Source organism: Aristolochia californica, unplaced genomic scaffold (genome assembly GCF_029961685.1).
Source record: "Aristolochia californica isolate CCGP_79_NKW_82.1479 unplaced genomic scaffold, dmAriCali1.0.hap1 SCAF_6, whole genome shotgun sequence".
In the NCBI taxonomy this organism is placed as follows: Eukaryota; Viridiplantae; Streptophyta; class Magnoliopsida; order Piperales; family Aristolochiaceae; genus Aristolochia; species Aristolochia californica.
In genome coordinates, this window is record NW_027182257.1 from 43,993,154 (window position 1) to 44,008,871 (window position 15,718).

General features: G+C 36.6%; 1 protein-coding gene across 2 annotated transcripts; it reads left to right on the forward strand.

Annotated features, from left to right (window-relative positions):
- Positions 1-417: 417 nt before the first annotated feature.
- LOC137934442 (uncharacterized) lies at positions 418-12,495 on the forward strand. Of its 2 annotated transcripts, none has more exons than XM_068778772.1 (24): positions 418-581; positions 761-933; positions 1,625-1,876; positions 1,959-1,989; positions 2,728-2,850; positions 2,929-3,013; positions 3,355-3,460; positions 3,632-3,716; positions 4,048-4,134; positions 4,500-4,609; positions 4,868-5,033; positions 5,115-5,217; positions 5,300-5,519; positions 5,621-5,679; positions 7,494-7,618; positions 7,708-8,114; positions 8,342-8,423; positions 8,530-8,703; positions 8,830-8,883; positions 9,356-9,448; positions 9,562-9,624; positions 10,905-10,951; positions 11,111-11,761; positions 12,132-12,495. In XM_068778772.1, the coding sequence occupies exons 2-24, from the start codon at positions 791-793 to the stop codon at positions 12,493-12,495; spliced, it is 3,630 nt and encodes a 1,209-aa protein (XP_068634873.1). In that variant the 5' UTR covers positions 418-581; positions 761-790. The 2 variants fall into 2 exon arrangements, with proteins under 2 accessions (XP_068634873.1, XP_068634874.1); XM_068778773.1 differs by having other exon boundaries at positions 449-492.
- The last annotated feature ends 3,223 nt before the right edge of the window (positions 12,496-15,718 follow it).

Sequence of the window (15,718 nt, forward strand, 5' to 3'; positions counted from 1 at the left end):
GATTCCAGATACCCGAATAAACTATTCGCCTAAGCTTTCCCGGACGAATTCAGGTGAGGATCCTTAAAAACATTCAAAAATAAATATTTAGATTTTTACATTAAATAAAAACAGGATAAAAACGATCTAAACCCGTCAGGTGCACACAGTTTTTAATTTAATCATAATTTTTTATTAAATAACTTAAAATTTTATCTTTATTCGATGGTTATTTTTTATTCATTTTCACTACTAAAATAGGACAATTATATTATTTTAATATATTGAAATAAATATTTATAAATATAAAAATTATAATCAGATTTTTTAGTATAACTCTCTGTCGAGGGATTTGCGAGGCGGGGGACTCGAAGCCTCGAACTTTAGGGTTTTTATCTTCTCAATTATCTATTTCTCGCTCTCATTAAAGCTGCACTTCTGCACGCGAGGAGACTTGATCCCAGGATCTCTCACGGCCTGACTCACTCAAACTTGCCGCCAGTTTTGAAAAAGGTGTCTATCTTCATCGTGTCCCGCTATCTGTTCAACATCTTCTTCCGCTAAGAAGGACACTTACGTTCTCGCACTGAGACCTTCTCCAGGTTTTTATTGTCGTTCCATTAGCAGATTGTGGTGGTAATGTGACATATTTATTCATTAATTGCGATAGCACTGTCGATGATCATGTATGCTTGAAGTTCTAAGTGAATTTTGAAGCCGTGACTGCAAAGTTAGTTTTCAATTCGGATTTGCTGAATTTGGATCCTATTAATCTTCCAAGGCCTGCTTTGAGCTCTGCTATTTCTCGATAATGGCGATTGTTTGCGCTGATACTTCTACAAGTATCGAGGGAGACCAGTTGCGGGACACTCGAAAGGAAGAGCGAGAGACTATCGAGCAGTTATGTCAAGCTGCCGAGAGAGAAGGCCACGTATATTACCTTGTCTCTTATCGGTAAGATCTAAACAGGCTAATTTTTTTTTTTTTAATCTTTTGGTAAGATTGAAACACGTTGTGCCTTAATTTCCTCTTGCTCTGCTTTTTTATATTTTTGAGCTGTAATTTGCGATTGATGTGTCATTGACTTCCATTGTTGTTTCATTGAGGCTGGTCTCGTTTTTTTCTAACGTTAATTTATGTTTTTCTTACGATTTTCTTCTTTGTTCATTATTCTCGATAAGTTTATCGGTTGCATATCCTTTCGTTGCTGACTGATCCTCGAAAACCATATAAAATGATGCGCTGTCAAATATTTTAGAGTGTGTTTTTTGGTACGATTTAAATTCTAGAAGAGTCAGATATTATTCCGCTGCCTCTTTTCATACTAATGACTTTCGTTTATGCTCTTGCATCTTCAAAGGGAGCTCGATGACTGTTATCCTTCTGTTGCTAATCTTGTTTTCTCTGCAGCAGCGTGAAAAGATTTGATAGCTAAGAAGATGAGCAAAAATGTCACTTTAAATTCTATCAACAGTTTCTGCAATCTTAAGGACAAAATTATCTCTTGATAATCTTGATTTCTTTCCTCCCTTTCATGATTACAGAATTTTGCATGATGGTGTTGTTATTGGTTTCATTTTATGTTGGAAGATCTTGTTTGAAGTGGTTGTATTTGCGTATACTCACAAATATATTATTTTTACAGATGGTGGAGGGATTGGCAGAGATATGTTGGGCAAGCTGAGAAAGTTCATCCAGTTCACAAGAGATTTTCCCATCCTCAATACTCAAATTCTGTGGTCTCCTACTTCCCTAGGCCTGGTCCAATCGATAATTCTGGTTTAATGATGTGTCAAAGAGATGATAAGGATGGTGACCAGGAGCCTTGTAAACGTCTGAAAGAAGGAGTTGATTATGTCTTGGTTTCTCAAGAAGTATGGGAGAAGCTTTCTGAATGGTGATGACCTTTTAGTTTTGTTTATTGTGTTGTGATGCTTAATTGGTTCCATCTAATTATTTGATGTGTCTTCTTTTTTCAGGTATAATGGAGGACCGACAATACCTAGAAAGGTGAATTTGTGGGCTTCTTCACATAACTTTGGTGTGAATTTTTTCAGTATTCTCCCACTTAAAAAATTATTAACTGAATACTATTATTGTTTTGAAGACATTCATGTCTTCATCGTTGCTTAGCATGCAAGCAACAATAACCATATCGATGGCAACACTTAGTCTTGCGGTTTTATACCGATCTCTGTGAATTATTGTTTAGTTTTGAGGTCTGAGGGCATCCTATAGTTGAAAAAGCAGTAGCTTTCTGAAAAAGCAACTGCAAGCCCATCAATCACAAACTGGTAGATTTTTTAATATGGTTGAAACCATCAATTATATTCTTATATTCTCCTTGTTTTGTTGTCAAATCACATGATAAAATTTATTTTAGTAAAATCTTGTGTATGTGGTTTCAATCAGATTCTCGACAACTCTTTGTGATGTGGTTTCAACTAATTAATGGCATTTAAGTTTAGGTTTCTTAGGTCTTCAAGGTTTCCATGGCGATTATGCTTTTAACCAGTTCATTATGGCAAACTAGATGCTTCTGATATGTGAATCCTCATCTCGTTTGTCTTTTAAAAAAAAAATACTTTAAAAAAAAAAAATCCTCATCTCGTTTGTGCTTCATTTCACTCTTCTTGCTCCACCCTTTATAGTATAGTCCCGTTCTCCCTGGTGCTTGATTTTCAAATTGTGATGTTTTACTTATTTTATTTTCCCATGTTTGTTTATTTGTCTATTTATTTTTGTTAGAGGACAATGAATTCCAATTTTCAAACAGTGACCCTTGTTGCTGCCCCAAGTTATCCAAATTCGATTGCATGGTCTGAGGAGAACTTGGTGGCTGTGGCATCAGGCCGACTCATTACTATTCTGGTAAGAAATGAATCATGAAAAAAATGCAGTTATTCCGATTCTATTTATTAAGAGCATTCATCATTTTTTGTTGATCAGAACCCTTCATCATTGCTGGGGCCTCGAGGGCTGATTAAAATCTCTAAGAGCTCCATATTTCCCCTTGGGTTGATTGAGAGAGAAGGTGTGTTGAATTTCCTATTTTTTCTATCACTATAAAATATACATGCAACTTTTTGCTTTTTTGTGTTCTGGTTGCATTTTCTTTTTCCAAGCCTGAAAAGCTTCCCCCCATACCTGTTGAAATTTTCCATTGTGAACCATGAAGTAGAGCTTTATTCAAAGTGGAAAAAAGATCCAGAGGGGGTGCAAGAGCAAAATAGCGAGCATACAAGATACCTATGGGAACTTGCGAAAGAATTTCGAACAACTATGTTATGGCAAACTATGTCTTGATGCTGCTTGCTCAAATCTAAAATGTTTGGCAGATATAAAAGGTGGATATAATTTTATTGCACTTTGCAGATCTTCTTGCTCCCTGTTTATTGCCTGCTTCTATATCACGTGAAGAGAATCAGCCATCTGCTCGATCTATCTCATGGTCTCATCCTGGGTTGGCTCCTAATTCAGGGTACTTTGATTGTATTATTCAATTCCTTGTATTTTATATGCATGTTTCTGATCTTCTGAGCACAAATTAACATAAATTAAAAAGGCTATTTCAAATTTACGATTGTGAAGGTCGTCTTTGGCCATTAAGGCAGTGTCTTCTTTTAGAATTTATGAGCTGATTTCTCTACAGATGCTTGCTTGCTGTTTGTGCTACAGATGGTAGTGTTAAGCTATATCGTCAACCGTTCTGTGAATTCTCTTCGGAATGGGTGGAGGTATGTACTCAAGCATGTTTTTTATTTTGAAGATAACTAGAGTTACAAGCTTAACTTGACATATAAGATGAGCAACCGTTCAAGTGTCTTTCTTTTCTTTTGAGTAATGAAAATGAAAACTTTTATTGAGGAGATGAGAAAACTCTAGTTGGAGAGACTAGGAAGAAGACACTCAAGCTTCTCGCAAAAAAATAATATGTATGCCATAGAATACGTGACATTAATCCAGCTTATATTAAAATATGCTCTTAATATGTCTTATCTTTGCTGATTTTGTCATGGAATTTACCATTTCTGGTTTGCAGTGTATAAACTTTCGTTGTCTTTGTAGGTTGCAGATATAACAGCCAGGCTTTATGATTATTTTTCCAGTGTTAACTTCAGTGAACACAACACATCTTTGAGCAGCTGTCTCAAAGTAAGTCCTCGTTTATGCAGAGAAATCTGTTTAGCAGGTAGAATAACCTCGACACCAGGATAGAGAAATAGGATTTCCAGAGGCCGAAGTATGATTTCTGGAGTCTCTCTCTAATTTAATTAAGTTATTTGGCTGGAAATGATGAAGGTACCTTGTAAACTGTACCTAGGAAATTTTTCCTTGTCGCTAAAGCAGGATGCTACAACATATCTTAGATAGCTAGAGTATATTGTTGGATTCTAATAGCGTCCATCAATTTGTTCTTGATTTTTAAGTATTCCATAGAAGATACTGTGCAGTTTTTGTAGTTAGTTTGGCTGCATCTATTTTTTGAAGAAAGCTATTCTAATTGAATTCTTTTCTAGGATCAAATGACTGGGGACTACTATACTGAGCCTGGTTGTGTTGGTGGTGCTCAGAACTCTGGATCGAGTGGGATGCCTGGCAAAACAAGTGGAAAGCCATCCCCTGCACTGTGAGCTGTTGAACTTCTTTTTGTTTTACAATGTTCCTATGTCTTATTTGTTTTATGCAAACTCTTTCGCCTTTTATCATTACTGGTAAATCTTGTTTAGTTATTGATTCTGGTAAAAGTATCTGTTGAAATGTAAATTGATTTGTATTTCTAATGTTGAGAATGTTATTTAAAATGAACTACTATTACCTTTTTGTCTTTGCACACGTGAAGCTCGATCTCCAATATGCACTAATTTTTTGGTTGAATTGTTCCCAGGGTCCTTTCCAAAAGAAAAAGAGGGCAACTTCCTGAAAACAAGCCACTTTCCAGAGGAAAGAGAGGGCAAGTTTCAAGCATGGGAAATATGACCAAGACACTTACTGTATTCACAGATGAAGTCTATTTTCCGTGTTCTGTAATCAGCCAGGGTTCTTTGGTTGAGGTAATCTTACACTTCTTGCAACCTTCATCGTTTAATTTTTCTTTTTTCTTAAAATTTTTTCTTATAATTTTACGTTTTTAGGTTTTTAAAGATGATGGTTCTCAGCGTATTTGGATTAGTGGCCAAATAGAATGCATTGAGGGTGCAAAAGCTCTTGTCTTGTTTCCAAAAACAGCTCAAGATGGTAAAAATATTACAAATAGTGCATGGTTCAGCAATAACTAGTTGTGGAAACTTTATATGTAATTGACTTACATTTTAAATAGGTGTACATGTTGAATGGTTGGACTTGAACACGGATTCTGCTGAAATGAAAGATTCAACTGTCTTCAATGGCATTACTGTCCATTGTGATCCTGTTTTGCCAAGCATACGCCCTGCTATGGACTTTGGTAATTTGCCTGATCAAGTAGTGCAAACTGATTGTTTTGGAGTACAGGAAGTACTTAAGATTGGAGTAGCTGTGGAAGCTTGGCTGAACAACAGGTACTGCTGAATCATCGAATGGAAGAAAATGGCTCAATGTTCAGTACACATCTGTGTAGCAGGAATTCATTTCATTTATGAGTTAAAAATAATACTTACAGGTGGACTGAAGGGATATTTATGGGTTTCAATGCACGTGGTCTGCTGGTGAAGCTTTTAGGTATGATTGGTTTTGATTCTTTGATGGTTTTGTTTTGCTTATGACAGTTACCTGCATAATGTCATTGGCAATGATGGTTTAGAGTTAGATTAATAGGAACTTCTCTAATCCACCAATGTAGGTACTGGCTTTGGAAACCATCCCTCATTATAATATGTGAATGCTCTCTTGTTATTAGGGGAGGTCTCCCTTGATGTACTTTTTTGCTTTTGTTAAGGAATAGTCCCACATGGATTAGTGAGAACAAATATGTTGAGTTTATTAGTTGGGAAAAAGGTTTTCTAAGGTGGCTAGTCATTTTGGGATAGGGCCTTTGACCCAATTTAACATGGTATCAGAACAGGTACTCATATGTGGGCCTCCACCCAAATTATCCACATGTAAGAGCCCAGAGGGCCTACATGTGAGGGGGAGTGTTAAGGAATAGTCCCACATGGATTAGCGAGAACAAATATGTTGAGTTTATTAGTTGGGAAAGAGGTTTTCTAAGGTGGCTAGTCATTTTGGGATAGGGTCTTTGACCCAATTTAACAACTTTACTTTGTAATAAAATCATCATCATTTCAAAAAAAATATAATATGTGAATGCATCCTCTTTTTGCATATAGACAGGGGATCTGTATGATGGATACCAAAATGGTTATATATTAGGTAATTTAGGAGGGCACACATCACTTACAGATGTGAATCTGTCCATCCAAAACTGAAGATGCCAATGTTTGCTCAAATCAAGTTGGTTTCCTATAGTCATTTTAGGAGGAACATTCCTGACTTTAAGTCTTCTACAGAGGTTTTCTTCTTTTTTTTTGTGTTGAAGGAGCCAATAGAAGTGGCTTGTTTTGCTGTCTTATGAAGGCTGCACAATAGTATCTTTATAGTGATTCCACAAAAAGTTAATTCCTTAGTGGATATTGGAGGTGCAAGAAAACAACTGCTTGGGCTGGTAAACATGAATTTGAGTGTTAAGACAAGAACCTGAAACATTGAAATATCAGGTGGTACAAAAGCTAAATCTGGTTATGTTGTATTTTCATGTAGGTTCCCACTCTTTAGAGAAGTTAAAACCCCAAATACCTTTTCTAAACCTCTATCAGTATGGATTCCATTGTATCTCCTTATACAGTGTTCTTTCTGTACCTCTTTTGTCTGTATAGAGATTTGACTTAATTTTGCTGAATTTTTTTGTCAATTTGAGTTCACTTGGCTTTAATATAATTTTAACTTGAGTTTGGTGTATTCTGTAGGTAATCAGCTTTCATAAAGACATTGCAATTCCTCAAAAAAATCCTTCTTGTTTCAGTCTTTTCAATATTCTACAACTTCATATTTGTATGTGCGAAATAATAGAATAAAGAAGATTGAGTAAGAGAGGAGGGAGAGAGAGAAAGAAGACAGCTGCAGCGAGAGTGCCAAAAGAAGAGCTCTCGTTAGGGTTCCAGGTCAACCCCTAACACCTCTTATAGCTTAAGTGAAAATTAGAGTAAAAAGACAAAAATAACCTTATACACTTAACTCCTTATAACTCTCACACTACACTTTCAAATTACATGAAAATGAAACTATATGGACACTTAAACATGCTGAGTAAAACACTACCCTATCTAGAAGGTATATACTATGTAAAATTACCAAACTACCTTTCATGCTGTTTTCTAACTATATGATTACAGAAAAAAATTGTGCCTACGTTACACTTGTGTATGACCATTTCTGCCCAATGATGATTTTCTTCACAATTACACTCATTCATTCAGAAAGCTTTTCTTTCCATTTTATGCCCATGGGTCTAGTTCTTTTGTGCCTGTGACTTGCAGGTCAAGCTCATCACATTACATTGGATCCTACCATTGTTAGATTAGCACCTGTATGGAAGGATGATAAACAATCATGGCAGACTACACTAGTTAAGATCGGAGCTAAGATCTTGAAGACCTGTGATGTATGTTTCTTTAATGTTATGTTTTTGTTGGGTTGGAAATTCGTGCCTTTTTATGTTGTGGATTTGATTTGTTGTTCGATGTCTTCCAGGCTAATGTGGTCAATTCTAAAATGGCTACTGAAAGTAATCTCTACCCAAAACAAGTTAGGGGAGAAACTGATGTCCTGCCAGTAACTGCAAAGGAATATGCCTCTCGTGTAGCAATGTTGCAGTCAGTTATTGTAGCATGGTCCCCATTATTGGGTCCCTCACCTGATTGCTCCTCCAATTGTTGTGCTGTACTTGCTGTTGGTGGGAAGTCTGGTAAAATTTCATTCTGGAGAGTCCTCGAACCACAATGTTACACTATTGAATGTGGTTGGGATTCTGTTGATGTGATGCTCACTGGACTTCTCCAGGCTCATAATTCCTGGATCACTGCACTCAGTTGGGGATTATTTGACCAAGATGCGTCGAGTACAAAGTTTGTCTTGGCTACTGGAAGTTGTGATGGAAGGTAACTTTTAATTCTTATGAGGTTGGCTATTGTAAATTCTTAAGTTTTTGGGCATTTAATTTAAGATCTGTAAGTCGTTGGTAGTTCATCATTGAAATCTCAGGCAATAGTCTTCATTCTTATCGACATGTTCAATCAAACTGCAAATTATTAGCTTCCAAAGAAAGGCTTACATTTTAAAATCTGGTGCTATACATTATGTGTTGGTTAACAAGTTCAGTATTTAGTGTGAAGATATGGCATGGAGATGTGCAAGAGCTGCTCAAATCTTCCTTGTCTAATAGTGCTTCCTTTTCACTTCTGAAGGAGGTAAGACATTCCCCGGTTTCTCTATACTTTTTTATATGAGCATTGCTGTTTGAATGATATAAACAATTAATCTTCTTGTGATTTGCCCTCTGACTTGATTAAACAGGTGACACCCTTTCCATGTGCACCAGTCTCAACAATGTCCATAGTGGTACCAAAGTCTAAGGATAAAATTCTCTTAGCTGTTGGGAGAGGATCTGGGTCTTTGGAAGTTAGCAGTTATCATATTTCTGGTGGCAAATTTGAGAATATTCAATCTCTCTTTGCACACGATCAAGCGGTAAGACTTCAGAAATGTAGCATGTGTTGTTATGGCCATAACTATTGACTCTGATCAAGATTTAAGTCTCTACTGTTTGATACTTGGCAACATATCATGGTATCTAAATTGCTATAAATATCCTAGATTACAGGACTTGCTTGGGCTCTTGATGGATGTTGCTTGTACAGCTGTGGTCAGGTATGAAAATTAGGAAACTACACCTTGTTTCAACCAAAGATTTATTGGGGCATGAAACACTGAAATTAACTGAATTACTCTTTCTTTTTAACGTGTTGCCATTTAAAAAATCTTTTTAATAACACCACTCACTATTAAAGAAAATGTATTAGAGTCATTAGGTTTGCCATTTTTAAAAACTTCTTTAGTTTTGAGTGATATACATGAAACTACTCTAGAAGCACAAAACTAGCTTCATGAAACTGCAAATTCTCCAGGTTCATGGTGAACTGCTACAGGGTTGGGTAGTTTTACATGTTACCAGGAAGTTTGTGAATCTTATTAAATATTTTTTTTCCTTTTGGCTTTCTTATTTTTCTGCGCAAGCGTGAATCAGGATTCTTTGTGGAATGATATGTTTATTTGAAATAGTCCATGTTTTTGTTATTGATTATTTGAAAGAAAAAGAAACTTTGTTTTGTCCCTGGTATAGGATAACTGTGTGTGGAGATGGGCAGTGAATGATGCCATTCTCCAAGAAGCATCTTTCAGTTCGGGTTGCAACAACAGCAAAGTCCATAATCTTGTAAGATGCTTCTGTGCTCCTTTTTAGTCCGTTTTGTGTATTTCCTGCTTCTGTGCTATTTTTAGTTTCTTTCTCTGTATTTATTTTTTATGCAATGAGCAATTGTTTTACAGCCACTTGCCTTTGATGCATGCTTTGGTTTAGCGCTGAGCCCAGGAAACTTGGTGGTGGCTGTGGTAAGACACCTTTTTGCCCTCAAATCTCTTGTAATTCCTAAAGAAAAACTTCATCACCATTTCTGAGACTTGATCTATTACCTTCTATGGTGGATTTCATGACGAATTCATCAATGTGTGCTTACCTTCCATAATAGAGTATGGGGTATCTACAGCAATTTACAATAACAGCCAGGAAACAGGGATCAGTAGATGCTGTGGTAATGGAAATGAGAGAAAGCTCAAGAAACGATTGATGCCTATGTACTCTATACTGGGAAGAGCAATCCAGAAATGGAGGTACTGTAGTAAATATTAACTTGAAAGAGGTTGTTACAGTGGAAGCAAGAGATGAAGGGTGAAAGCTAAATTAGATAATAGGAAGTAACCAATATATAGGAAATAATGTTTTACCAAGAAAAGAAAGAGAATCACTTGTGTCAATTAACTTGAGTTACAATTAATTCAAGATCCCAGAAATCGACAAGAACATTAATAAATACAAACTAGGATGAGAAGGTAGTGGAAGTCAAGAGATAAAGTGAAATAATTCCATTAAATTATTGCAAGTAACTAATATATGGTATAGAATGTTTTACTAAGAAAAGAAACAGAATCGTTTTGTTCCTGATTAACTTCAGTATGATTGATTCTTTTTTTTTTTGGTCTGGAAATTAGCATTGGTAAATAGTATGAGGTGAAAAAGATCTTACTAAGACAAGAAAGTACCGTTTACTTGTGATGATTACTTTTAGTTGGAATAAAAAAGAATTCTTTATTTTGTGGCATTTATCATCTGCAACATGCTATCATTTTTATGCAGCAGCATGAAGGGATACATAATGGGTCATAATCAGCTATGTCAACTTTGAGATGTTATGCTGTTGGTCCTTGTGAAAACTCGCCGTTCCCCAACTGCTGTGTGAACTTTAATATACTGGGGCCTAAGACAGAGCAGCTAAAACATGCTGACAAGCTTAGGTTTAATCTCTAGACAACTCAACCAATTTTACCCACTGAAATTTACAAGAGAATTTAGCTAAGCGTACAAGCCTGTGACTGAAGAGTGATAATTTTATTTTTTATGTTTTCCTTTTTCATAATGGTCCATCCATAGTGGTACTTCTTGGTAGGATTGTTTGGCTTTCCTTCAACTTGTCACACTTTTTGAGTTTCAGTTTCACTCATGTGGGGTCTGTAATAGCTCCTTAAAATTTCTTGTTCTTTTCCCTGACTTTGTTTTCCTAGTATTCTCTCTCTTTATTGGTCAAAACGCTGGCAATAACATGTCTTATGTCCAGGTCCGTAGTTGTGATGTTGATCTTTTGAACCCTATGTATCAGGCCAGGTGTGTCATTTCAGACTCTTGTACATTATTCATCAGACTTTATTACTTTATTACAAGACATATTGCTTTTGAAAGTATGTTCATTAAACTTTGTATTGTGCTTCACTTGTAGTCGGTTTCTTGTTTTTTTTTAAAAAAAAATTTAATAAACTCTCTCAGGGCTCAAAAAGCAGCTGTGGAATTCTTCTGGACTGGTGGCCAATACCTTCAGGTTTCATTGGGAAAGAACCCCGATTATCATATTGAAGACTTTGGCTTTCCATCTCAGCGAGATTTGTCATGCTGGGAGTGCAACATTTTGTGGTCTCTGAAGCAGTATGAGAACATGAGCAAACCGTTGGTCCTTTGGGATGTTATAGCAAGTATGACAGCTTTCAACCGATTCGCTCCTGATTTTGTGGAGCATGTTCTCTTAAAATGGTTGTCAAATATCGTTTTGCACTCAGAGCTTTCAGTGGAAAATATTTTGCTTCATGCACAAGCTTTTCTCCCAAAGTGTAGAATGCGCCATATGCACCTTCTGAACATTATCTGTAGGCGCATAATGATGAATAAAGTGGAATCTGATTTTCCTGGGCTTTGGAGTGATCTGCTCAATAGTAGTGAAAGAGAACTCAGAGGTAGGCTGGTCGCATTTACTTTTTCAACTGTTGTAAGTTATGCGTCTTCAACAGCAGCAGATCTTCCTTCAGACACACAATGGCTTCCCGTGGGAATTGCACAGATGGAACAGTGGGTTGCAACTAGTCAGGGTCTGGGCCAGGAACAGAATGAAGTCCTTTTATCAGAACTTGGACAACATGGGGAAAGGTATTGGTTGTTTTGTTGAACGCCTTAAATGTATTCTTATTGATGTTTGCATGCCCAAAACTTCTCCTCCTCCATAGCCTTCTGCCAACTATATTGGGTTTAGGCTACTTGAGATTTCATCTCTATTATTTGTTACCTCCATTGCTAGGTTAAACCTACTTCTATTCGTGCTATTATTGGTTAGCTTTCTGAAGCCTAAACCATCTTGTGGATATTTCTGACCCAAATTTGGTGTTAAAAAAAAAAGACATTTTTGGGCTAATATTACAAGCCTTTAAGATCTTTAGTCAACTTCTGTTTTTTGTATTTTTCATGTCATGTGATAATTCTTTTCCTCTGGTAAAAGATAATCTTTTTTATGCTTTGACAGGATTCAGTCGATGTGTGAATACATCACAGAGGAGAAATGTAGCTTCTGTGCTGATGTAGTTCCATTTGAATCACCTGAATTTGCTTTCTGCAGAGTGAAGTGCAATGGGAACAAGCTAAACCGTTGTGCTGTCTCCATGCAGATTTGCCCTCTTAGGCCACTCTGGTTTTGCATGTGCTGTGAAAGGTGGATTTCGAAATTGGCACCTCAGGGATTTTTCTCGACGAGTGTCTCACCTTTAGATTCCAATTTTAGAACCGATCCTTCCTACTTGAAGCAGCACGCCAGGCCCTTATGTCCTTTTTGTGGTATTCTGTTAAGAAGATTTATGCCTGATTTTCTACTTTCTCCGGATCCAGTGTAATTTTAAAAGTAATATTATTTATTATTTTGAGAAATCTAATGATATTTTATTTCTGTCTTTGCTATTTCACTTTCAGTCTTTCGAGTGTGATTGAGTAGTGAAGATTGATTCTGTGGTCTAGCCGTAGTATAGCCCAATTTAAGGATCTGTAGTACTTAGGTGGGTTGAAAAGACCGAGTCACATGTTCAGCTGTAATGGCCCATTTTTAATGTCAAGTACTTATAGCAGCCCATCAAGCCTCAAGTACTTAATTTAGTTATTATTTTAGGTTTTCATTCGTCCGATCATAAGCAAAGCAAAATACCCTTTTTAACATTTTGTGAAGGCATAAGTAATTAACAGTAATCAACCAATTTTTTTTTTTTTTTTACACAAGCATTAGAATAAGTCAAATTTCTATTAAATTTCTTCAAGACTTTTTAGATCGGTAGGGGGGATGGTCCCTAGTTGCCCTTAGGAGCTCCCTCCTAAGCGCAGAGGAGCTCTCCCGAGTGCCTCTCTCTCATCAATATTCATAGCAATTTTCAAGGCTGTGGCATATCCATCGTTTGCTTTGATCTAAGTTGGAAGCTAACAATAAAAACATAAAAAAAGCAACTGAAGATCGATCTGTCCTATCTCTACGGAAAAACCACTCAAAATCTGAAGCCCTCAAAAGAAATCTCAACTTCGTCACCTTTTTTCTTCAAAGAGATATCTTTATTTAATCAAATGAGAAGGAAGCAAATTGGATTTACTTTTCGTCTCAAACCTTTTAATGGGAAGGCCCCCAGTCGATACAACATTCACAGACATTGAAGGATTTGCATTTCCCACCCTCATGTTCCTGAATCTGGCAAAACTGGTTGCAGCTTCCATCATCACAGAGAGGCTGATCATATTCATTGCAAAGATGCTCTCCCACCCCACCTGCATCCGTAATCAAAACATCAGTAACTCATGCTAGTAGTTTTGTATTAACGTTAAATGATTACATAAATGAGACAGGAGTTGAGATCAGAAGAACCATCGAAGGAGGTGAGGAGAAGGAAGACAACGAAGAGACTGAGAATGGAAGAAGTCGTCTTCATTCCTTTTTTCCTTTACTGAAACTCTGATTACTTCTCTAGGAAAAGTACGTTCTGCTGGGTGAGTTTTAGTTTTTATAGACTACCAGTGACAGAATTAAGAAGAAACGGTCACGAAAGAGCCTTATGCAGGAGAAATAATGATCCTTGAGGTGTCTTTTGCTGGAGATTGAGCATGTATTTCCTCATTAAGTAAATCAATTAATGATCCTGGGTTTTATAAAGAGAAAGCTAATTAAGTTTGAAGAATCTTTGAGGTTTCTTTTGCTGGAGGTTGGGTGGTCGCTTTACAATGTCCTGTACCGTGTAACCAATTTATTTCGGAAATGCAAAACGTCTACTCTTGCCTGGGCATTATTAAAAACTCAATAACCCAATTGGACGATTCCAGCTTACAGCGAACTGAAAAGTATCTGTCAGTTTCAATTTCTGAAAGTTTCAATCTCTGAAAGTTATTTTCAGTATAAACCAGCCCCCGTGAAACTCAAGTTAGGTTTCATAAAACTTGATGATTGAAACAGAGACAGACTCAAATTGTAAATGATTTGTTGAAAATTTAATATCGACAGGGCCGATCCCTCTTATATTCATGTTGCGCCTTCACTAAGGCCTCAAGGTTTTAGTACAAATGGTTTCAATATGGTATCAGGGCAAAGTTGGTCCCGAGTTTGACTCTCGCTCCCACCTGTTTCCACAAGCGACAAATGACAAAGTGCTGGGGAGTGTTGAGAATTTAATATCGACCGGCCCGCTCCCTCTTATATTCATGGTACGCCTTCACTAAGGCCTCGAGGTTTTAGCGCAAATGGTTTCAATATAATTGAATTAGAGACATACTCAAATAGTAGAGTTATAATCATCTACAGTCTCTGTTGTAATTCTATGAATAGTATACGCCTCATCAATGATAATTACAACAAATATTATTCTTACGTTCCTAAATTCAATAGCCAATTAATCTTGTTTAAATGGGTCTATATGTAAAGAAAGAGAATTAGTTTGCCAGCAAGGAAGAGGTGGCATTGAGATATACAGATTCAATATTTCATTGATCAACTCATGCATTGACTAGGTGACAGTGGGAGGAATCTCAATCACATGAGAAGAAAGCAAATTGGATTTACTTTCGATCTCAAGCCTTTTAATGGGAAGATACCCAGTCGTGAACAACATTTACAGACATCCGGGGAAATGCATTTCCCTCCTTGATCCTTAAGCCTGGCAATACAGATCGCAACGTCGATCTTCACAAACAGTAAGGTTATATTTAAAGCAAAACATATCTCCCATCCCACCTGCATCAATATTAAAGACATCAATACACTCATGCCTGTATTTCTGTAAAACAGTCAAATGAAATGCAAGCGAGTTCAGACAAGAAGGAATCACCATTAAAGGAGTCCAGAAGAAGGACGACAATGAAGAGATGAAGAACACTTTGCTGAAACTCTGACTACTTTAGGAAATTACATTTTGTAGGCTTGAGGGAACGAAGAAGAAACGGTCAGGAACGACCTCACATGGAGAAATAATGATCCTGGGTTCATAACGGGAAAGGTCATTAAGATTTAAGAATCTCGGAAGAAATGTTTGGTGGAAGTTGAGTACGGGTTTCCTAACAAAAGAACTCAATTTATGATGGATGGGTAATTGGGTAAGTTAAATGGAATGAAAAATAAAAATGATAATAAAATATTTTTATAAATAAATAAAAGATAAGGTTGAAATGAGAGTGCTTCTTGATTTATTTATTTTTTTCTCCTAAACTTCCCTGTTATGGGAACTTATTTTTTTATACTTTTTGTAACATCTCTCATCCCACCTACATCAGTAATCAAAACGTCAGTAAACTCATGCTTGTGGTTCTCTACTAACTTCAAATGAACTTCAACATAAACGAGATAGGAGTTCAGATCAGAAGGAATCAACCATTATTAGAGGAGGAGAGAAGAAGGCAGACAAGGAAGAGTGGAGAAGTGGTGTTCATGTCTTCTTCACTTTGCAGAAACTCTTAATTACTTCTTCAGGATATTACATTTTGTTGGGGTGATTTTTAGTTTTTACAGGCTTGGGGAAATGAAGAAGAAATGGTCATGAAACAACCTTACTTCAATCAACCAGACCTGATCTCTTCACTGGATTTGATAATATGAAA